The 24,198-nt window shown below is 42.8% G+C and overlaps 1 protein-coding gene across 8 annotated transcripts in view; it reads right to left on the bottom strand.

Moving 5' to 3' along the window:
• Positions 1-51: 51 nt before the first annotated feature.
• loxl1 (lysyl oxidase-like 1) overlaps positions 52-24,198 on the bottom strand; it is a 37,960-nt gene continuing 13,813 nt past the window's right edge. For 3 of the 8 annotated variants that reach the window (XM_056412278.1, XM_056412282.1, XM_056412281.1), the window contains 6 exons: positions 23,323-23,431; positions 20,946-21,083; positions 15,807-15,963; positions 15,601-15,696; positions 15,172-15,287; positions 4,431-8,864 (listed from right to left, as the gene is read on the bottom strand). In XM_056412278.1, coding sequence (XP_056268253.1) covers positions 8,828-8,864; positions 15,172-15,287; positions 15,601-15,696; positions 15,807-15,963; positions 20,946-21,083; positions 23,323-23,431 — 653 coding nt within the window. In that variant the 3' untranslated portion in view covers positions 4,431-8,827. The other 5 variants (XR_008831373.1, XR_008831372.1, XR_008831371.1 and 2 more) reach the window with 5 other exon arrangements.

The raw sequence follows: 24,198 nt of genomic DNA, 5'->3' as shown, positions 1-24,198 counted from the left end.
CATTTTGGTTCTGTACACCACCACAATGGAGTTTAAATGAAACAATCCCGATGTGCTTTAAGAGACGTTCAGCTTTAATTTGAGGGTCTTTACATCACAGCAGGTGAACGGTGTGGGAATTACAACACATTGTATATGTGGACCCTCCTTTTAAAGGGATCAAAAGTAATTGGACAAACTTATATACACATTGTAATTGTCAATTTTAATACTTGGTTGCTTTTAAAGGCAAAGAAGTGGAATGTTCTGCGATGGCCACATCCATCACCTGACCTGAATCCAATGGAGCTGCATTTCACTTCCTGAAGACCAAACTGAAGGGGAAATGCCCCAAGAAGCATCCGGAAGTGAAGACGGTGGCAGTAGAGGCCTGGCAGAGCGTCACCAGGGATGAGACCCAGCGTCTGGTGATGTCTCTGGTTCCAGACTTCAGGCGGTCATTGACTGCAAAGAATTTGCAACCAAGTATTAAAATTGACAATTACAATGATGTTAATGTAAGTTTGTCCAATTACTTGTGATCCCTTTAAAAGGAGGGTCCACATATACAATGTGTTGTAATTCCTAATTACTTTGTGGAGAGGCAAATTAAATTATACTGCAGTATATATACATATATATATATATATATATATTTATATACCCAGAGGACCAGCAGCCACCAACAAACACTGTAATTGCTGTACACATGGAAATCTCTTGTGACGAGTGGTGACAGCGAAGCTTTGTGCCTCCAGGTGTACGGGGGGGGGGGGGGGGGGGGCGGTTGTCAGCGACTACAATCATTGATTCCTAACAAATCGAGACTGCGTACTTTTTCATTTTCAATGACGTCCACTTAAAAACATCCGAGTGCACGCCGCTCGTCATTTAAATCTGGAACAAACGATGCAGATCTGATCAAATGTCTTGATGATTACGGGATATAATGTCACAACCGAGATACTCTTCAGCGTCCTTTATGATCTTGAAAAAAAAATGGTGTGTGTGGGGGCGGGGGGGGGGGGGGGTATGGCTTGTTTGTAACACTCGGTTTTGGGAAAGGAAAAAGCATTTTATGGGGTTGAAGGAAGAAAAAGTCTCGACACACTCCGTCTGGTGTTAAACAATATTTATGGAGTGAGAGTTTTAGGGTTTATGAACCAACTTATTTTAACAATAGGAGCGACTTTTAGCTCGTGGCCATGCAACAGCTGTTTTGAGTCCTTAGCATGGACATGCTATACGCTGCAGGAACGCCAGGAGCCTCAAAACAAAAACAATGAGCATCATGTTAGCATCATGTGAGAATTATGTTAGCATAATGTGAGAATTATGTTAGCATCCGGTTAGCATCATGTTAGCATCATGTTTGCATCATGTGAGCATCATGTGGGCATCAAGTTAGCATCATGTTAGCATCCGGTTAACATCATGTTAGCATCATGTGAGCATCATTTTAGCATCATGTTAGCATCATGTGAGCATCATGTTAGCTTCATGTTAGCATCCGGTTAACATCATGTTAGCATCATGTGAGCATCATGTGGGCATCAAGTTAGCATCATGTTAGCATCATTTTAGCATCATGTTAGCATCATTTTAGCATCATGTTAGCATCATGTGAGCATCATGTTAGCATCATGTGAGCATCATTTTAGCATCATGTTAGCATCATTTTAGCATCATGTTAGCATCATTTTAGCATCATGTTAGCATCATGTGAGCATCATGTTATCATCATGTGAGTGTCATGTTAGCATCATGTTAGCATCATTTTAGCATCATTTTAGCATCATGTTAGCATCATGTGAGCATCATGTTAGCATCATGTGAGCGTCATGTGAGCGTCATGTTAGCATCATGTTAGCTCACCAGTAATGAGCCAGTCAACCATTGAGGAAGCCACGGCTTTGAGCGCTGGAGATCCGTCGGGTAACGATGGCACGACAGGTACGCGCTCTGCATTTTGAATTTAGTGCCATTAAAGTTAATAATTAAGTTTAATGCAATGTTCACACCATCAAGAATGATTTGACTCCTGGTTATCAGTCAACGGATGAAGAACAGAGAGGTTGGCGGAAGGGAGGAGGAGGTGAGGTCCGCATAGAGGCCACAGTGTATGACCTCACGTTGGCGGAGCACAGAGGGCCTTTGTTTCATTTCTCAGGAGGGATGGAGATAGAGTGCCCTTTCAGGCTGTTAAACACACACACACACACACACACACACACACACACACACACACACACACACACACACACGCCGTAGCGTCTGGACAAAGCCACACAGACGTGAAGTCACGCACTCACACAGGCATGCGTCTATGCTGGTGTATCGCACACAGATACACATCTGCACACCGAGCCCGACACACACCCTATAACACTGTTTTCTGAGGGTCACGGACCCTCTCAGACTCCACGGCGAGGACATGTAACAGAGCTGAGATGAGGAAGGAGGCGAGGGCGATGTTCTCTGCTCAACATGGGAATGCAAACAGTGATAGAAACAGGGGCCTATTTTAGGGGGTGTTTTTGTGTGTGATATCATTCAATGAAACTATTGTTTCTCACGTGGACACGTTATTTATAACTCTAACATGCTACATTATGTGTGTGCGTTCTGGTTTGTATGTTTTCTCCCTCCTTCAGATTACAATCCAATAGCCTATTATCATACTTAACGATATAATCCCCGGGGCACTAGGACCTGGGGGAGGCCGCTGCGCTGGCTTTCTCACTCTGCCGAGTAACGTCTCTCGTCAACGACAGCCAATGAGGTTCGCTCAAAGTAAATGATGCACAGAGTGAACTTGTAAATCCAGGTAGTTACAGAATGTGGATATATATAATATAATATGTTAGTGATTAACGATCGTTATCTGCTTACATTTAGCTTCACTTGAGGCAAATGAAAGGAAACTTAGAAACTGTCTCCATTGAGCGAGAGTGTGAACGAGCAAATTCGAAATACAAGAAATAACTATCGACATCTCTCTATTCTTTGCATTAATATATATTATTATAATAGGTTTTTTCCATTGAATGTTATATTTGTCACTGAACTAGTTCATCTTTATCTCAGTGATAGCGTCCAAATGAGTATAAAATATCACTATGACCCTGAAATTCGGTGTCTAACAATGGATATCCGCCCCCCCCCCCCAAAAAAAACATAACCAGGCATACCCCCCCCCCCCCTTTCTTTGAATCCTAAAAAACGCCCCTGGTTAGAAATTGAGCTCATTGGTCATTTCACAATCGTCTAACCTGTTGAGACTTTTCCTTTTTTGTGGTCCAGGGGAGGCAAAATTGACGAAGACTAATGGCGAGCGCACGACTATAATCGTAAAAACAAATGTTTGCATTGAATTCACCGATCGACCCTAAAGAACGGACCGGGTGTCGGGGAGCGAGTCGCTCACCTCCGTGTGAACGTGCATCCGCCGCCTGAGGGTTCTGCACATTGTTGCCGTTAATGATCAAGACGGCTTGCAAAAGAACACAAACTAAAAGAGGAGAAACACGATTATTATGCTCGGAATTGTTTGCAAAATTGCCCATTTACATCTCAGTAAAGTGGTCTCTGGTAATTATAGCCCTGAAAAGCTGGTGACCCCCCCCCCCCCCCCAAAAACAGAAAAAAACTCTTTGTCTTTGTTCAATCTCACTGCGAGATGTGATTAGTAACAGAATAACAACTCAAATTAAATCATTTTAACGAAGATCATCAAGAAGTTTTGCCGCGACCTGAAATAGTAACGTACTGTATGAATGTTGGAAAGTTTAACCCTTTGTGGGGCACTCATTGAAATACTTTGACATTAAAAATGTCAATACTAAAATTCTTTTGGAGGACATAATAATACTGTTTTACTGTTGTGACATTTAAAAAAATAGTTTTTAGGTAGAAAATCTACATCAACGAAGTTACCATATATGGTTCCTCATCTGAAAAAGGGTTAACTGTCCTAATAGAACATGAACAGCGCCAGTTAGAATTCTGTGGTCTCAAAATCCTGATATATAAAATTCAACTATGACTTATGTTTTATTTTATCACATAGATGGACATATACTATAGTTAAGGTGTTTACGTTCCTCTTAAAGCGACAGTGTCGCATGTTAAGAAGAGCGAGAGAGACAGGAGAGGACTAGATTGATGCCAGACGCTTTTATAATACATCAGTATTGATCCTCCTGCAAAAAGTGTGTTTCCCAAAAATGTCGAAATAGTCTTCTGTTGTTGTCGTTGTCAACGAGGGTGGAGTCCCAGCTGACTCTGATCTTTGTGTTGACTCACAAACCAGCAGCTCCCAAAATCTGTTGGCGGCAAGCAAGCAGAAGAAGAAAAAAAAACATAAAGAAAGAAATCCCCAATCCTGATTCATCTTTACATGCACACGGTGATGAGCAGGAATAAGAGCGTCCAGCCAGCAGCTACACAGGAGAGAGGAGGGGGGGGGGGTCACCCAGCTGTCTGGACATGGGGGGGGGGGGGGGCACATTAGTCCAGATCCGATGATGGGAGTCGTCACAGGAAGTGGAGAGGCAGCGGAGGTTGGAGGTTAAACGTGGAGAAGAAATGGGCCAATCGGAGGGACTGACAGTCCCCTCAGAGCCAGAGGAGGGGAGGGGAGGGGCTTAAGCAGGGACCCCCGATTAATGCTGGAAGCCTCCATATCTTCCCCTTCCACAAGAAACTCCTCATTTGTTCCAATTGCCCGGAACGATAAACACGCGGATAAATCCCAACTTCAATTTTCCGCATTTTTTTTTTTCTCGAGGAAAGGGGGAAAAAAAGCCTTAATGAGAATTTATGACCCTGTTGTTGCACTCCGAGCGACGCCGGAGGAATCGGTCCATTTGCATACTCCTTAAAGTTGATGAAAGTGAGCAAACTAAGCTGTAAGAGAGAGAGAGAGAGAGAGAAAGGGAGAGGGAGAGAGAGAGATAGAGAGAAACACAGGAGGTCCAGAGTCGTGTGTTTCAGCCCCTTTGCAGGCGGGATATGGGGGAGGGGTGTGAATCTTCATCAATAGTCGGTTTATTAATTAATATCGGGGGGAAATCTAACTGAAAAGAAAAGTTGGACGAAGAGGAGTTAGTGAGTTGAACACTATATCGATAATACTAAGAAATAAGAAATCTAATGTATGAATGTATCTGCCGGGTTGATGAGCCCGAAAATGAAATAATCAAAACAGAAAGTTTAGTTATCAGTCCCAGCGGTGGACACATGGGTACCGCTTTTATATTTATAAAGCATTTGTAGTTCTATGTATTTTAATTGTGATTTTCTATGTATTTTATTCTACTTTAATGTTGCGTACTATCTGGATTTGGAGGCTGGAATACAAGTTTGATTGAATGAGGTGTTTAGGATTAGATATACACTACCGTTCAAAAGTTTGGGGTCACTTAGAAATGTCTTTATTTTTCAAAGAAAAGCACTGTTTTTTCAATAAAGATAACATAAATCAAAAATACCCACTATACATTGTTAATGTGGTAAATGACTATTCTAGGTGGAAACGTCTGGTTTCTAATGAAATATCTCCATAGGTGTATAGAGGCCCATTTCCATCAACGATCACTCCAGTGTTCTAATGGTACATTGTGTTTGCTAATCGCCTTAGAAGACTAATATCTGATTAGAAAACCCTTGTGCAATTATGTTAGCACAGCTGAAAACAGTTATGCTGGTGATATAAGCTATACAACTGGCCTTCCTTTAAGCTTGAAGTTTGAAGAACAAAATTAATACTTCAAATATTAATCATTATTTCTAACCTTGTCAATGTCTTGACTATATTTTCTATTCATTTGATAAATAAAAGTGAGTTTTCATGGAAGACATGAAATTGTCTGGATGACCCCAAACTTTTGTACAGTAGTGTATGCTTATTGCAAATACCATAAACAATGCAAAACAGCCTGAGAGGAAGTATTAAGTATTAAATATTAAGTATTGAGTGATGATGTAAAAGCTTAATTAAGCTCTTTCACGTGCTGCATGCGGAGTGTGGAGGCAAAGCTCCCCCAGACAAAAAGTCTGATTGAACACAAATAATAATCATAATTTGAGCCGACACACTCCCTCATAACGCGACCTCACCGTGAACCCACCCACACACACAAACACACACACACACACACACACACACACACACACACTCTGTGGCTAAAAATGGGAAAGGGGGGAGGGGGGGGGGGAGCAAATTACTGTCGCTCAATGTTGTCACCTTGTCATCAGTGTCACCGCAGAATTATGATTATGCGCCGCGTGAGTGAAATAAATGCGAGATCAACTGAACGGTGACGTGGGCGGAGGAAACAATAAGCCGAGAAGATTGGAGCGCGAAACTCATTTTTTTATAGCAAAAAAAAAAAAGTAAGTGATGGGAAAGGTTATTGGGAGGAGAGGCTTGTTTTATTGTTCACTTCATTTACTGTATTCAATTCATTCTTTATTTGTGTCTATTAGCGTGTGTGCCACACACACACACACACACACACACACGGTGATTATGTTTTTTTGCAAAGATATGATGGATGTTGGCGGGGGGCGTTCCTCAATAACGCCCCAAAATATGAGGAAACAAAATCCATATTCATGACAACCAGCCTCAGTTTGGTCGCGACGGACAACTTAAAAAAAAATAATAAGATGTGTTCTTCGCGGTTCTCCGTATGCAGCGGCACGACGCCCCGCGGCGAGGGGGGGGGGGAGGGGTCTGTGTTTCTATGTCTTCAATGACGCCTCGCCGCCGAGCATGCTGGGAGATCTAATCAGCCTCGCTTCACTTCACTTGATCGGTTCCCTCCAATTAGGACGCAGGCTCTCCCCACACACACACACACACACACACATACAGATCCTCCTCCTTCCTCTTATCCGCGATCAGACGCATGACGCTCTCCGAAGCAAAAGTATTCCCCGTATGTTCGTGGACGCTCTCCCCATGTTTGCACCCCGCGAGTCGTTCCCCTTTTCCCGTGACGCCCGCGCGCTCCTTCCGATTTGCCGCCGGAGACATTCGAGTACAGATGACATCATTCATGCTGCTACAGACAGTCAGAACATGTGTTATTAAAGGAGGCAGATTCAAAGATATTTTTTAATTCTCTTGGCACGGAGCCCCGGTCGCAGAGCGTTTAATGCCGAGTGGTTTAAGTCGACGCCGTCGTCACGGGCGGCTCTGACCCGTTATGCAAATATGTCGGGCCCTTATTCTCCTTATTCTCCTTTCTTAAGACCATCTGTGGCATTGTGCATCCTGTATATTCCATATCTCAGTCACACAGTGTCTGCCGCCTGTGGGATGTTCTCCGTTCAGCCCTCTGGGAGGTGTGTGCATGCGCTCCGCTCAGACTCACACACTGTTTGGGTTTCACTGGGGAAACATCCTCCAGCGCATTCCGGATGAGGACAGTTGCATACGTGTTTGTTGCAAGAAAAACGTTCTTAAATTATCCAAGAAATGAAAAATGATTGCAGCGGCTGTAAACGAGGCTCCCGGTGGACGTTGTGCGGTACTGCCTGTACCCGACGTGAGGCTGGGAGGCTTTTCTTTCAGGCCGCTGGAGAACGCAGAGAAGCAAAAAACAGATGTAATAATATAACAGTAAGACTTTTGGAAAAGTAATACCTGTAAATAAAACAATGAGTTGCATCACTCGGCTTCTCTCAGCCTCATTCGGAGTTACACATCTGTCTTTCTCTCTCTTACACACACACACACACACACACACACACACACACACACACACACACACACACACACACACACACACACACACACACACGGAAACATGCAAACTTATTCATATAAACACATGCGGTCAAAGTGGAGTTCATGGCACAGAGAACGTCGTAATGTCTGGAATGAGGTGACTTCATGTGGCCAGCCTGAACAAACAGACCGTACCAAGTCCCATCACGGGGGTCAGGGGGGGTTAGCCGGGACAGACCAAATATGAGAATGAGAAATCAAAACAACGAGATAATGGATTCTCACTCTCCTGAGGGGGGGGGGGGGGGGGGGGGGATATCTACCGTATTTTCAAATGTCATTTATATATATATATATACTGTCACCGGTTTCTACGGTCCACTGCACACATGATTGCAGTATTATAGCCCTGCAATAAAATGTCATCTTTAGCAAATATAACTTATCACAAATGTCTATTTTTGTTCTCGTTCATGTTGACGAGATTCAAAATTCAGTTTTTTATCTATGTTTTTATCTGTTTTATATATATATATATATATACACACACATGCCTTTACAACGATGAGGCTTTAACTTCTTTGTTTGTGCGATCTATAACACAATAAGAAAAATGCTAATTTCTTGCAAATGCAAATCCTCCTCACAGATAATCACATCATCACAAGCTGTGTGTGTACCTCTGCAGAATATGAGCTCATGACACACACACACACTTACACACACACACACACACACACACACACACACACACACACACACACACACACACACACACACACACACACACACACACACACACACACACACACAGCAACATAAGCAAAGCATATTAATGACCGTTTCTCCAAGTAAACCTGTAACACACACACACACATCAGTGGCAGCCGGGATAACACCAGTTGATATGGCGATTGTAAAAATAAAATCAGATGTTTTTTCAATTTTTTGAAGAACATCCCATAATAGTCGGTCGCCCATGCAGAGCGTGCTCCTACATGCAGCCGTGTAGCCGATAAGCGGGTGATTTGGAGGAGCGGGTATCTCTCCTGCAGGAGGCGAGCGAGGCGTCTGCAGACGGCACTAATCTGAAGGTGGAGCACCTCCACCTTAATGAGTCCGGCCACAATATGGCAGGAAGAAAACCCTGTGACGAGAAAAAACATGTATTTAATATACAAAATACAACCATTTAAAGACGGGGGCAGCAAAACGGACAAAATAGGGGAAGCAAAATAGCAAAATAGGGGAAGCAAAACAGCAAAATAGGGAAAACAAAACAGGCAACATAGGGGTAGCAAAACAGGCAAAACAGGGGAAGCAAAACAGCAAAATATGGGAAGCAAAACAGGCAAAATAGGGGAAGCAAAACAGCAAAATAGGGGAAGCAAAACAGGCAACATAGGGGAAACAAAACAGGCTAAATAGGGGAAGCAAAACAGGCAAAATAGGGGAAGCAAAACAGGCAAAATAGGGGAAGCAAAACAGCAAAATATGGGAAGCAAAACAGCAAAATATGGGAAGCAAAACAGCAAAATAGGGGAAGCAAAACAGGCAACATAGGGGAAACAAAACAGGCTAAATAGGGGAAGCAAAACAGCAAAATATGGGAAGCAAAACAGCAAAATATGGGAAGCAAAACAGGCAAAATAGGGGAAGCAAAACAGCAAAATAGGGGAAGCAAAACAGGCAAAATAGGGGAAGCAAAACAGAAAAATAGGGGAAGAAAAACAGCAAAATATGGGAAGCAAAACAGCAAAATATGGGAAGCAAAACAGGCAAAATAGGGGAAGCAAAACAGCAAAATAGGGGAAGCAAAACAAGCAAACTAGGTGAACTAAAGCCCCCACAGGGCGAGGACAGGGCCTAAAGGGGGTGAGGCGATGACAACAGGTGCCTTTTATATGCTGGCGCTGATTGGGGGGGCGGAGCCAACCTGAGGGCTGCGTTCAAAACCCTCCCCTTCCTCCTCCTCTACACTTCCATCACACTAAACAGAAGATAGCCAACAACGCACACAAAACTCTGAATATTACTTTTAAAATATCACTTTTTGAATATCACTTCTTGAATATGACTTTTAGAGTACTTCTGTACGTTCCGCTCGGTGTGAGCTCGTGTCTCACGGCTGCTACACGGCGTCATCTTTCAGAAGACCTCTGACTGACATCGATGAATCTCTGGCAGATTGTTTTTGAGGCCGTCTGCACGTCCGACCCCAAACACAAACACGGACGTGACTTATTCAGTTATGCACCGCGCCGACACACACACTCTCGTTGTATTTCACGGTTTGGCTTTCGCAGCCATCTTTTATGCAGTGTGTATTTTTCTGTTCTCTCATAAAGTTCCGATTTGTTTAACCCCGCCTGAATCATGCATGACAAATGACACCCAGCAGCTGGGACACGCCTTAATGAATTAAACATATTACGCCGAATCTCTTCTGAAGGGGCCGATTCCCGTAACGTGTCACACCTGTCACACAGCATCTCCTCAGCACGACGCGCGTTCGGCGTGAAGCTCACGTGGAGCGCGGCCGTGTTCGTCTTCCAATGAGTGCACACGGCGAGATGTGTAAATGTATTTATTGTTAAAGATATTTTTTGAAAAGGTGTGTTGTTAGAAACATACAAAATGTCATCGCCACATGCCAGAGATGCTGCATCGCTGTCAGCTGAATATCACAATCACACGCACACGAGGAGAATGCAGATATATATATATAAGAACTGGCTATTTACAGTAAAATGAGCATTAAATGAGTAAAATGAGCATTTAAAATTGTTTTTTTTTAAACTAACAAAGTAATGTCGGTGATTTGTCATTGTTTATTCATAATTGTCAGATATTAAAATGTAATCAAATCCCATTGTTCATACTTTTTATGGTCGGCATTGTTTTTATGCAATAGCTATTTAATGTTTTTAATTCCCTCTCTGTATAGTAGTATAACTTGATTTATCATTGTACAGCTTTTTTAAAAATTCTTTAAAAAAAAAAGGGAAACCCCATATTTCCTCATGGGGACACTTTTATTGTCAAAACACTCCCGGAAAATCTTTTGTTGTCGACCACGATGAACGTTAACGACGACGATCGCGGACAAAAATGTGAGAAACAAAACAAGATGTCAGCGAGTTTGAAGCTGATCTGTTTTAATGATGGAATTGGAACGAGAAGTCGCAGCCAGTGAGCTGCTGACGAAGAGCTGCAGGCGACAGCCGGTACTGCACCCTCTCAGCCAGATAATCAACTTCCGTTACTGCGCCTTTGATGTTGAGTGGAAAACTTCAACGAGATCTTTAATAAAACTCTGGTGTGTTTTGGTAAGTAATTTTAGGCACTGGAGTGTTTAATGAAGTATTAAGGATTCTTACTTTCAGTATTTTGGAATATGACCTGACGTTTCTTTGCGTTCCGACATTGTGTGATCGCTTATATGTTCGACAGAAGACGTGTGAGTGCTGCCACACGGTGGTCGGAGGCCGTAGTGAACCATTGCAACAGAAACCGGGAACGGGAAACGGCTCAGGTAGGTCGAGACGGCTTTCTCACGCTCTGCGTCACGACGCTCCGTCCGTAGCCACAGCTTTTTGAGTAATTCAGATTATCCAAGAAAAAAAACAGAGTTCGTTGTATTTCACAAATTAGAGCAACAGGTCAAACTGGATAAACAAAGTACAATCGGTTACAGTAAGATCGTCTCCATTGCTAAAATATGTGTATATCCATTGTTCTTCAAAAAGGTAGAGATGACCTATGCTGCATCTGACCAGTGCTGGTGGTTGAAGAGACCCTGAAACAGTGTAATTATTATACAGCTTACATCGTGTGAGCACCTTTCTTGTTCCTGTATATATAACCACCTTATGTATAGTGTTTTCTTTTACATTCTTTGTTATTATAGTGTTATCTCTAAACTGTTGTCTCTGCATTAGATCTCCAGTGGATCTGGACTGTCGGTCTGGGCACAAATGGCAAATAAAAACCTTGACACTTTGAAGCTTGTGTTCTGGAAAGCACCATTTTCTGTCGGTTGAGCTTCCTGTTTGTGTTTCACTGAAATAAAAAATGACGAACTGGGACAAGACACCAAATACGCTTTGGGATTTCGAGCAGTACATGTTGCCTTTAAAATCTGATGGACTCGACAAATGCAAATATGACCTGCTGTCTTCCTCTGGCTGTTAAGACAACATTAAACAGGATGTGCTCAGAGAATCACAGCATCCTGATCCACTGGGGCGGTGAGGAGAATAAACAAACTCAACAAACCAACACACATTATATTCTTCACTGGGCATCCATGTCCGTCCCCGCCCGGCGTGGCCGAACGCCGCCGGGGAGACTTCGTCCCCCTAAACCTTATTAATTGGTTCGCAGCTGATTTGTCGGGTCCTCTCACTTCCAGCTCCATTTCACGCTTTATTTTACAATTTATAATTCAAATGAAGTCATTCTGCCGGGGTGTGTGTATATGTTTGTGCGCAGATACAGTAAACAGCTTTTTTTTAAAGTCAATGACGTGTTTCAAAATGAACCCGAAAACAAACTGGTAGAAAATATGAGAAATATAGTAGGGAGCGCGATCCTCTGTGGTACGTACATTGAAGGAATGTGAATTAGTAATTATTGGGATTTCAAGAAGAAATGATGCATTATGCTAAATTGTGTGTGTGTGTGTTTACTTGAAACCCCCACATTATCTTCAGTGCCAGTGGAACCCTTGTGTGCAGTGGGCTCAGGATACCGAGACAGCACAAAAGAGTAGAGACAAACAACAACAAATGGATTCCATTCTCATTTCAATGGAATAACAATCAGGGTCCCCCATGGCAGCCGAGCAGCGCCCGATCAAGACCTGAGGAATAAACAGACATTAACGCCGTTAGAGGGACTCAAAGAATACGAGACGCTGGACGAACAACTTGACCACGCTATCAACTGTTTGACGATGAATTACAAAAACAATCTTATGTATTCCACACGGAGGATTTATGTCACAGTTTAAACCATCTTGTTCAGTAGTAATGCTAAAACTAAACAACAATATTTGCTCTTATTGTGCTCTAATTCATCGTGGTTAACCAAACACTCAAATAGGTGAGAAGCGTGACTGTTTATTGAGCTCCGCCCACCTTATTTACTGTTGCTGTGCCTTTAAAGCTTAATGTTCTCGCACTCCACAACGCATTGTATAGAGATATTAATGGCGGATTTAACAATATTATTCTTGAGGGATTAAAAAAACTAAAAATCATAGGTTGATTTAAGGCAGAATTAGAGTTTATTCTCGCTGGCAACATAAATACTGTTTTAAAATGACAGGAAACATGTACAAGGGGTCTTAAAAAGGCACTCGTTGCATATCCAAGGCTAATAATCAGCATCCTTACACCTGGTGTTATGAATATAAGAATTATTAATTCATGATCGGGCTAATATTTCATTGGAACACAACCCGTGGATAGCTTGGTACAGGAAACCACGAAAATAATCTAAAATAAAACAGTTAAAAGCCAAAACATGCAAAGCAGAAGTAAAAACAAGCATAATGGAGACAGCAAAATAGAGGAAGCAAAACAGCAAAATAGGGGAAGCAAAACAGAAAAATAGGGGAAGAAAAACAGCTAAATAGGGGAAGCAAAATAGAGGAAGCAAAACAGCAAAAGAAAAACAGCAAAATAGGGGAAGCAAAACAGCAAAATAGGGGAAGCAAAACAGCAAAATAGGGGATGCAAAACAGACAAAATAGAGGAAGCAAAAAAGCAAAATAGGGGAAGCAAAACAACAAAATAGAGGAAGCAAAACAGGCAAAATAGAGGAAGCAAAACAGGCTAAATAGAGGAAGCAAAACAGGCAAAATAGAGGAAGCAAAACAGCAAAATAGAGGAAGCAAAACCAATTGTGTTTGGGAAATCTAACACCCGGCAGCTATAGGAACTATAATGTAGACTTGTTAGACTAGTTGCTGCTGTGTTTTTTAATTTGGGCAGACAATGTCTGTATCCATAATAACTGTGGATATAATTGCATACATGGTGTGCAGCGATTCTGTTTAAAATATTACATCTTTTCAAATATCAGACGTTAACGATGGAAATGAGGCATCTGCTAATGTAATTATTGTATTGGCTTCACTACCCAACTGTTATATCCAGCTTTCATTAACTCGGAGAAATTGCCTCGGCAAACATATTTTTAAGTGTATATTTCACTGTATCAGTGAAACCAACCGGTGCACTTGAACCTAATGATGTTCTCCTCGTGTGTAGACACTCGCTATAAAGTCTTTGAGAGGATGTGAAGGTAATTCCGGGTGCAATGATACACTTCCTAATTCGAAAGTTCATCACCCCTTCATTTCCCGTTGAGGGAGAATACGAAAGTTTCCGAGACTATTAATCTTAACTTGGAGAATGAGGACATAATTCTCAATCAAATATTTCAGACAGGAACCCATTAGGTCCGCTAAGTAATTCAAAACACTGTAAGGTTTATCTCCTGGTTCAGTGCAGCTCTATGGGAACATGACACAAAGCCATTTATGGTTCATCTTTCACACATTCTACAAATACACAATATCGGAAAACTGTTGATAGGGCAAAACGCGAAAAATTTGCAAAGCCTACGCGAAAAAAATACTTTGGACCGCTAAGGCTCCCACGGCGTGGCTCGCAAATACATCAAAATACATCAAAACGTGCGGCCTGATCGTGAATCCTGCGAAATGACTTTCTAAGAGATCGGACGGCGCTTAACCCTCAAAACGTCGAAAAACTGCGATAAATTCTCCCATTCATTTGAATGGGGTTACCGAAGAGAAAGCGCAAACCAACGCGAATCTTTGTGGCCACATTGCGCTCTCTCCGTGTCTCTCCAGGAGGAAAACATACCACATCTCACTCCCTGTAATGGTATACATGGATATAAACACCTCTCGGTCGTAGCCACACCACCTAAATTTCGTGCGAAATTTTCTAGTTACTAATTGTTGGAGCTATTTGATTTGACATTTGTATTTAGGTTTTATTGTGAATTTATATTGATTATTTATTGCTTATTTAGGTTATATTTTGATATGTTAGTTGTTTCTTATGATAGTTGTAGTTTAGTTTAATATATTTAGTTTTAGGTTCACTGATTGGGTAACACTGGGCACCTGTGGGTATATGTAGAGGTGGGTAGGCACAGGACCAGCATGCACCTGGGTGGCCAATGGTTTTTTACCACAGCATCAGCGAAGAGTGTCAGCGTTTGTTTGTTTGTTCTTTTTGTTTGTTTGTTTGTAAAATAAATTATCAAAATCAACATACCGAAATGAACGTTACTTTTCTTTTGCCTGCGTCAAACTCTGAAACCCACTGTGCATCAGTGGCAATTTGATTTATAGTTTTGTTTGATTTCGAAGGACAAATGTATTAACAGTGTCGTGCTCCAGTCTCACTTACTGCGTTATCTTGCAGTTGTTTGCTGTAACGAATCGTCCCGTGTAGTGAATGTTACACCGGACCATGTTGTTGGTGAAGTCGGATTCCATCACCAAGAATTTGGGATTAACCTGGATCTGAGAGACAAAGGACAGACGGCACATCCCAACTCTTAACCCATTATCACAAAACAACCGATGGACACTCCAAAAACGAGCGTATTTGAGATAGAAGACAATCACCACGATCATATATACTGTAGATATGTTGCGTGTCCAGTCACATTGGCCAAATACAAATATGCAAGAGCAATGGACAATATGATGGCTGGGAAACCACCGAGTCACGAAGAAATACAGATAACTAGAAATCTAAAAATGCCATCATCATTCTTTTACTCCCCGGATCAATGTGTTTTCCATTTGCACTGGATCCTCCCGTCACTCTTACCTTTAGGATGTATTTTCCAGGCTGAATGTCGGTGATATCGATCCATTGGCAGTCGATGTCAGCGTTGTACGTATCGTAGCAGCCGGGGCTCAGACCCTGAAAGAGAAACAAGAGGGGAGGTGAGACGCTCACGAGGAACTCCGATCCCAGTCAAGAACAAATCAAGCCCGAATTCCTAATTTCGTGTTCTGGTTTCGCCGTGTTACCTGAGTGTGGGTGGTGCAGGCGTAGCGCTTCAGGTGGCCGAAGTCACAGGTGGTGTCCTCCAGACAGAAGCTAGCCTTGTGTCCCTCGGCCACTTTACGGCCAGTGTTGACCTCCAGTAGGTCGTAGTGGCTGAACTCATCCATGCTGTGGTAGTGCCTGTCGGGAAAACGAAGAAAGAAACACGTCAACGAAGACAAAAAGCGAGAGAAACATCGTAGGTGGGATATCGAGTTAATTCTCGTGGTATCTGTTGAGCCGGTATCTGGGCAGAACACACAGTCAGTTCATTAAGTTTCTTCATTACGTCGTCATTTTGTTTCAATTAAGCCAATTAATGCCATCAGTGAACGGACTGACCCGCCGGCCTCATCGGCTAACAAGTGATGTCGCACCTTGACTGAACACATCAAAGGACAACGGATGCTAATTAACGGCAACAATAAAGTAGCGCTGAAGCAGGACATTAACACCCTAATGATGTATGAAACGTTGTTAATTAGCTCGTATCAGTCGCCAAGATCACAAGCGTCTGTGTGTGAGAGAGTGTGTACGCATTCATGCCTTGCACATATCTGTGTGTGTGTGTGTGTGTTTCACAATATGTGTGTGTGTGTTTGTTTGCACGGGGCCGCCGATCGTCTCGACCGATCCGGGATGTGAACCCAGTGACTCCGACAAAGAGCCGGTCCATTTGGGATCGTAACCGCCGCGTGGCGAGCACCTCGCCCAGATAGCAGCGTGACCCGGGGCGCTATCGAGTTTTTACGAGCCCCGCCCAATTTCGATCGAAACGATATAAGCGTACGTAAAAAGCATGAATTCCTCGTCGTTTTTTTTTTTCTTTCCGTCAAGCCGAATCCGAACTGTTTATTTCCAAGTGGTCACTTTAGAGAATGCGGGTGTTGCACGACTGTATTACATCGTGTTCTTAGATTTTTTTTTTCAATTGAGTTTAAAACCATCGGAGTTGAATCAGCTCTCAACAAAAGATGAGCGAGATAAACCTTATAAAATTTATAATCTGAGTCATTAACTGAGTCATTTTAAATCACAACATGCAGTATCACAGTGGTATGAACACGGCATTCCACCAACTGCCACATTTCCTTCTTTATAAAACGGTATAAAAAGCTATTTGGACATATTTCTGATAAAACCACAAATAAATAAGTGCAATCCAAGTAAATAAAAACAAAATGCTGTGGTGTTTGAGTGGACCTGAAGACATGAAGTCATGATCCCATTAGCTGCACTTTGAGAAAATATGGCAATATTCCTAAAGGAGACACTAATAATGTAATAATAAATTATATGATATAAATACAGCTTCTGGCAGCTTTTTGTAAGGATGTCTTTCCGTTATCCTTTCATTTGAAAGTGGTGTTGACTTTAGTTGCTGCAGCAGGTGAGTCTCTCACACACACACAGTCACACACACACACACAGACACACCCACACTCACACACTCACACACACATAGACACACACACAGTCACACACTCGCACACACACACACACACACACAAACTCACAGTCACACACACACTCGCACACACACACACACACACACACACACATAAACTCACAGACACACACACTCTCACACACACACATAAACTCACAGACACACACACACACACACACACACACAGACACACTCGCACACACACACACACACATAAAGTCACAGACACACTCACACATACACACATGTCTGTGTGTGTGTGTGTGTGTGTGTGTGTGTGAGGTGCTGGATTACGAGGTTCCTGGAAGGGTCCCTTCCCTGGATCACCTCACTGACGACGTCAGCGACAGAGAACGCAGCTGGACGGACGCCGAGGGTTTAACAAGAGTTAATTTGTAATTGTAACAAATGCAGAACATGCCGATCCTTCTCTTCTGAAGCCGTGAGTCATTTTCCACTCGTGTTGCAACCGCGACTTTGAGGGTTTCTCTCAGAACGCAGCGCAGGTTGTAAAACCGTAGAAGTGAAGTCGGTTCTGAGAGAACTATGCAGCGGCGGCTCGACATGTGCGCTCTGCAAACGGCCACCGGGACGTGAAGACGTGCCTCCAGGCCCGCTGCACACAGAGCGGCCGTGACCTCTCCCCACTGAAGGTCACGCACTTAACCCTCCTGTTACCTTTGGGGTCGATTTGGCCCCATTCAATGTTTAACGTCTCTAAAAAAAGTATTGACATAATTTTTTAAAATTCATATTTCATGACTTTTCCTAATTTATTGGGGACAACTGGGAAAACATAAAATTCTCATGATGATATGTTTTCAATGTCAGTACAATTTGACCCCAGGCTGTTTTTCACTGTGTAAAACATATAGAACTAGAACGGGCACTCGGTAGAGAGCATACCTTCGCATATCACAAGATTGGGCATTGAATTATGAAAATGGTGGCATTAGTTGACCTTTTCATGACCTTGACCTTGACATTTGACCCGATCGATCCCAAAATCTAATCAAATGGTCCCCGGATAATAACCAATCATCCTACCAAATTTCATGCGATTCGGTTTAATACTTTTTGAGTTATGCGAGTAACACGCATACAAATAAATAAATAAATACACGGCGATCAAAACATAACCTTCCGCATTTTCAATGCAAAGGTAAAAACTTTTTTATTCATTTAAAGGGCTATTTAGGTAGTCAACAAAACTACATAAAGTACCTGACACTTAAACTTGGGAAACAATATTAATTCTAATAACTTTCTCTAGGTTTTAATTGCTGGGGTCAAATTGACCCCAGGGGTAAAAGATGTTAGTAAATTTGAAGGTAACAGGAGGGTTAAATAAAGTCCATTAGGGACACAAATGTTCTCCCAAATAAAGCAGGTGCATTTAAATTAATGTAAATATACTTCTAACTTATGATTGGCATGAAAAAATACTTTCTGATGGAATTCTTTGTCGTCGTCCTCGAGAATTCCAACATGTCCACAGCACCGTGAGACTCAAGCGGATGCCTCTCCTCTTCCTCTGATACTCTAAAGAGGGAGGGTGGGTGTAATGAAAAGCAAAAACTGTCAACTACACACTTATGCAGAAATGTAGGGCAGGAAAGTGTATTGTGAGAATCTGGGCTACGGCTCTTCTTCTTCTTCCCCTAGAAGAGGAATATTCTCTGTGAACAGGCACCCTGTCCCAGTAACCCATAGCCGTGGCGTCGCCGTAATCCCTCAGCAGCCGTGTGATCCGGTGTCGCACATCGACATGGAATTGAAAAGAAAAAAAATAAAGTAAAAAAAAAATGAAATGGACTGATTTGTCATTCCGATCACGGAGCCAGTGGAATGATTGTCTTGGCTTCCCGCCTCCTGGGAACCGACGCGTAGACGCAGGCGGATGTCAGGCAGAAACAACACCGCCGACCTCCTGACGGGCCGTTCACATTCCTCTCGGCTGAGAATGTCAGTGGGCGGGGACTTGTTGAAAATGGAGATAAAAGCCAGTGCATGGGAATATATCGTCGTAAGAACGCCGACGGAACGCCCTCAGATCACCTCATCGGTGGCCCTCTAGGGCCACGCCCGGCTCTCTGAATCCACCTGTCCTCGGGGGAAAGACACACCGGAGACCATGGACCATCAGTTTTCATTTAATGTTGAGTATCTTGTCCTGTTCTTTTATTTCTAATGGACTCCGTACTGTCAGTTCGGCATCTCGATCTCAAATGAATTATAAACGTGTCCTCTCTCGGCCAATCAGAGGAAGTCTTGGCTTTCCTTCCAGTACGACCGTACGTACGTACACGATGGATCTAACGGGGCACTGGACACCCAAAATAAATGTACCTCCAATCAACTTAGTGGACATTAACTGGTTCCTCCTCGAATGCAGATGTCCCCTCCAGTTTAGCTATGCTAAGCCCCTTCTGAGCTTGTGTATCAAAGGGTTAACTGGTAAAAACAACTGGAGGGAACATCTGCAATCGAGGAGGAGCCAGTTCATGTCCACGAAGTCGATGAAGCGCATGTCAATGGGAGGTACATTTAGTTTGGGTGTCCGGTGCCCCGTTAGATCCATCGTGTACATATGGTCGTACTGTAAGAAAAGCCAAGACTTGCTCTGATTGGCCGAGAAAAGGACAGTGATACCAAAGATATTTTTTTTTTTTTTTAAAGTACAAAAAGGACGAATGAAAATAAGAACTAGAACGGGCACTCGGTAGAGCGCATACCTTCGCATATCACAACAGTGGGCATTGAATTATGAACATGTTGGCATTAGTTGCATGCCAATTGGATACAAATTGGTAAAATGAAGATTTTGATCTTTTCATGACCTTGACCTTTGACCCGATCGATCCCAAAATCTAACCAAATGGTCCCCGGATAATAACCAATCATCCCACCAAATTTCATGCAATTCGGTTTAATACTTTTTGACTTATGCGAATAACACACATATACAAATAAATAAATAAATACACGCCGATCAAAACATAACCTTCCACATTTTCAATGCGAAGGTAATTAGTGATGATAAAAAACAACCGAGTTGAGAAATTCCTGCATTTCTGATTGATGAAATGAGTTTCAAAGGGTTAATGTATGAAAGGGTTAAAATTGTGTGTGTGTGTGTGTGTGTGGCGTTTCCTTTTCCCAAAGCGAGGGTCCAAATCCCCTCGAGGCAAATTTGTGACACAAATAAAATGGACTCCCCTTTGTGTCTCGGCTCTTATTGATTGACACGGGAATAAAAAAACATCATCCGTCTCGGCTCGCCGCGTTAATCCAAGGTGTCGCGTACGACGCCGCCAGCATTTCCATTTCCTCTCGACGCGGCGGCAGATGATGTCATCGCAGCTTTTTTACGGCTCTTGCACGAAGGCGATTAAAGTACGTCCACGACTACGAGTCCACGGTGAGTTCCAACTTCTCCTCGGTTTACGCCACGTAAAACTCTTTGAGTGTTTTCTCCCTCGCGGTATATTTCGTTTGCTTGAATGCGTGAGGCGATCGCCATCTTCCAGCTTGTGTTTACTCATATTAGTTACATCTGTCGGAATACAATCGGATAAAGATGGCTGCCAGATATCTCCGTGGTTACCCCACAACAGACAACAAGAGCACCGGTGAAGCGTTATCATGTGACGGGGTGTGCGGCGGCGCTTACTGGTGACAGCTGTGCCACTCCCATGTGTGATGTGGCCTGTTGGGCATGAAGTCGGCGGTCCCCTTGTTCTTCACCCTCTGAGGGAACCGCAGCAGGACCCTCAGGTCCAAGTCCGTGGTCTCGGGTTTGTAGGCGGAGCTGAATGGCGGACACACACACACACATATATATATATATATATACACGACCGTTCAAAAGTTTGGGGTCACCCAGACAATTTCGTGTCTTCTTTGAAAAATCACACTTTTATTTATCAAATGAATATAAAATGTAGTCAAGACATTGACAAGGTTAGAAATAATGATTAATATTTGAAGTATTAATTTTGTTCTTCAAACTTCAAGCTCAAAGGAAGGCCAGTTGTACAGCTTATATCACCAGCATAACTGTTTTCAGCTGTGCTAACATAATTGCACAAGGGTTTTCTAATCAGATATTAGTCTTCTAAGGCGATTAGCAAACACAATGTACCATTAGAACACTGGAGTGATAGTTGATGGAAATGGGCCTCTATACACCTCTGGAGATATTTCATTAGAAACCAGACGTTTCCACCTAGAATATTCATTTACCACATTAACAATGGATAGTGTGTATTTTTGATTAATGTTATCTTTATTGAAAAAACAGTGCTTTTCTTTAAAAAATAAAGACATTTCGAAGTGACCCCAAACTTTTGAACGGTAGTGTATATATATGAGGACATAAAAACAAACAACAACTGTACACACTGCAGAAAGAATGTCCTACAAGTCTTGTTTCTTAAAAACTTCGAGCGGGATCGGAAAAGGCTCCGAGGCGGGAGCACATCGACTGAATAATTCACTCTCCAGATTACGACCATCGAGAGGGGGGGGACATGCCGTTGCACGAGTCACCTTTCTTTTTTGTTAATGTGAGAAAGGAGGAGGCAACAACCCGGAGAGCTCGCGATGCCTCCGGAGAGACAAGCCGTCCGTCTCGCGGCTGTCGTCGAGCGTTCGGCGAATTACAAATTCCGTCGGCGATCGCTGCGAAACTCAAAGGCAGGATATGAAAGAGCTTTTGAGGGATGAGCTGCGCTTGTGACGGAGGGGGGAAAGAGGGCAAATAGGAGCCGCCGCGGGGACGGCACACTTCCGTCATTTCAATATCGCGTCTTTAGTGCGGAGACGGATCCAAAAGGGGCCCGGGCCCCCGGGGGCTCAGGGGACGCTATCCACCTCGCAGATGCGTTAAACTAACAGTCTCCTTCCCGGAAGGTGACCGGGATTCAGGGTTCACTTTAAATCGTGCCGTCGGGGTTCACTTTTTTCATTATTTTTTCCTTTCAGATATTGTTGTGATCCTGAAGGCGATACCTTTTCGATGTGTGGCCGGTTCACCGGCTGGCTAATGTTGCCCAAAGGTGGAGCAGCTTATAAAGAATATTATTTGATTATGATCTGCTGCAGGATACATACTGGACAGGACATCGGAGGGCCACCTTGAAACGTTTAATAATTCATTGTTATTGAAGACCTTCCTCTGAAATAGTGCTTATGGTTGGGGCTGAATCCCTAGAGATGCTGCTATCGGCTAATAGGCTGCTAGGGGACGTATGAGGATACACTGAGCACCTATCTCCTCTTCAATAGTGCTCATAGTTGGGGTTGAATCCCTAGAGATGCTCCCATAGGCTTATAAGGGACGTTTTAGGATACACTGAGCACCTCTCTTTCCTCTTGATAGTCTTATAGCTAGGCCTGAATCAGGTTCACCTGGTCCAGCCTCTAGAGATGCTGCTATAGGCTTATAAGGGACGTTTTAGGATACACTGAGCACCTATCTCCTCTTCAATAGTGCTCATAGTTGGGGTTGAATCCCTAGAGATGCTCCCATAGGCTTATAAGGGATGTTTTAGGATACACTGAGCACCTCTCTTTCCTCTTGATAGTCTTATAGCTAGCGCTGAATCAGGTTCACCTGGTCCAGCCTCTAGAGATGCTGCTGTAGGCTTATAAGGGACGTTTTAGGATACACTGAGCACCTATCTCCTCTTCTCTCTCTCCTTCTGGATGACTTTTCAATCCCTCCATCACACATTATTCACTCTGCTTCCTCCCTGAAGTCTTTGTGACTCCACGTCTCGTAGGGTCCATCGGACCAGGCTGGGTCCGACGCCTCCTGCCTGGCGGGCCGGCCTCCTGTCATGAGCCACCCAGCTCAGTGGTTCTGACCTTAAAATTCAAACATTTGACCCCAACGTGAAAATATTAACACGGAAATAGAATCTATAGGGACTCAGACATGTTTGATACTGTGAAGAATAGAATGGACCCTTTGGAAAAGTAAAGAACTATATAAAGACATTGATAAATCTAAGCCAGCCATAGGACACATCCCTAATTGGGTTTACCTTGAAAGACATTTTTCCTCAGCAGCACAGCGGAGAGAGTACATGTGGACTTTCTGGATGTAGGTGGAAGCCTGGACGTAGTGGGGATCAGGAACCAGGTCGGGCAAACCTGAAACGATAGACAGGCTGCTCAACCTTTATGGAAATGCATAACACACGACCGGGCTTCAACAGGGAAAGTTATTTTATTTCCCACACGTCTGAAATGGGATAAATCGGCTCCAAATACTGAAAACAAAAGAGCACTTATTAGATCAGTCAAACGGATATTTTAGACGTTAAATGTATAGCATATGCTATATAAACAATGTTATACACTGTAATTAATGTTGTAAACTACATTTACAGTTTTTCACTGTGATGTTACTCGATTCAATAATTAGTAAGCTGTGTTACATTTTGATGTCTTTGGATTCCAGCAAATTCACATATTCGTCTTCAACTTTTTATGACCTATTTCATGTGTATGCTGATTGGTCCACAGTTCAAGACTGGGTCACGCTAGAGAGAGAGAGCGGTCGGCAACTGATTGCTGTGAATTCTAGATTATTATCATGGGACACTTTCACAACCACAGTTTCAGTTTCGAGTTTTTTTGGATCTATTATTTACCAAGAATGTCTTGGCTACTATGATCATGTGATCTTCAATGTGCACAGATTTCAATGTGAACGTTTCACTTGAAAGCCTTTTAATGTAGTAAACATAGAACGACGAGTCTGTTTGAGACAAGGCTTAACGTGTAAGTATCTACTTTTTGGAATATATATACAGGACTGTCTCAGAAAATTAGAATATTGTGATAAAGTTCTTTATTTTCTGTAATGCAATTAAAAAAACAAAAATGTCATGCATTCTGGATTCATTACAAATCAA

This window comes from Pseudoliparis swirei, chromosome 4 (assembly GCF_029220125.1).
Source record: "Pseudoliparis swirei isolate HS2019 ecotype Mariana Trench chromosome 4, NWPU_hadal_v1, whole genome shotgun sequence".
In the NCBI taxonomy this organism is placed as follows: Eukaryota; Metazoa; Chordata; class Actinopteri; order Perciformes; family Liparidae; genus Pseudoliparis; species Pseudoliparis swirei.
This window is presented reverse-complemented; position numbering and strand designations above follow the sequence as displayed.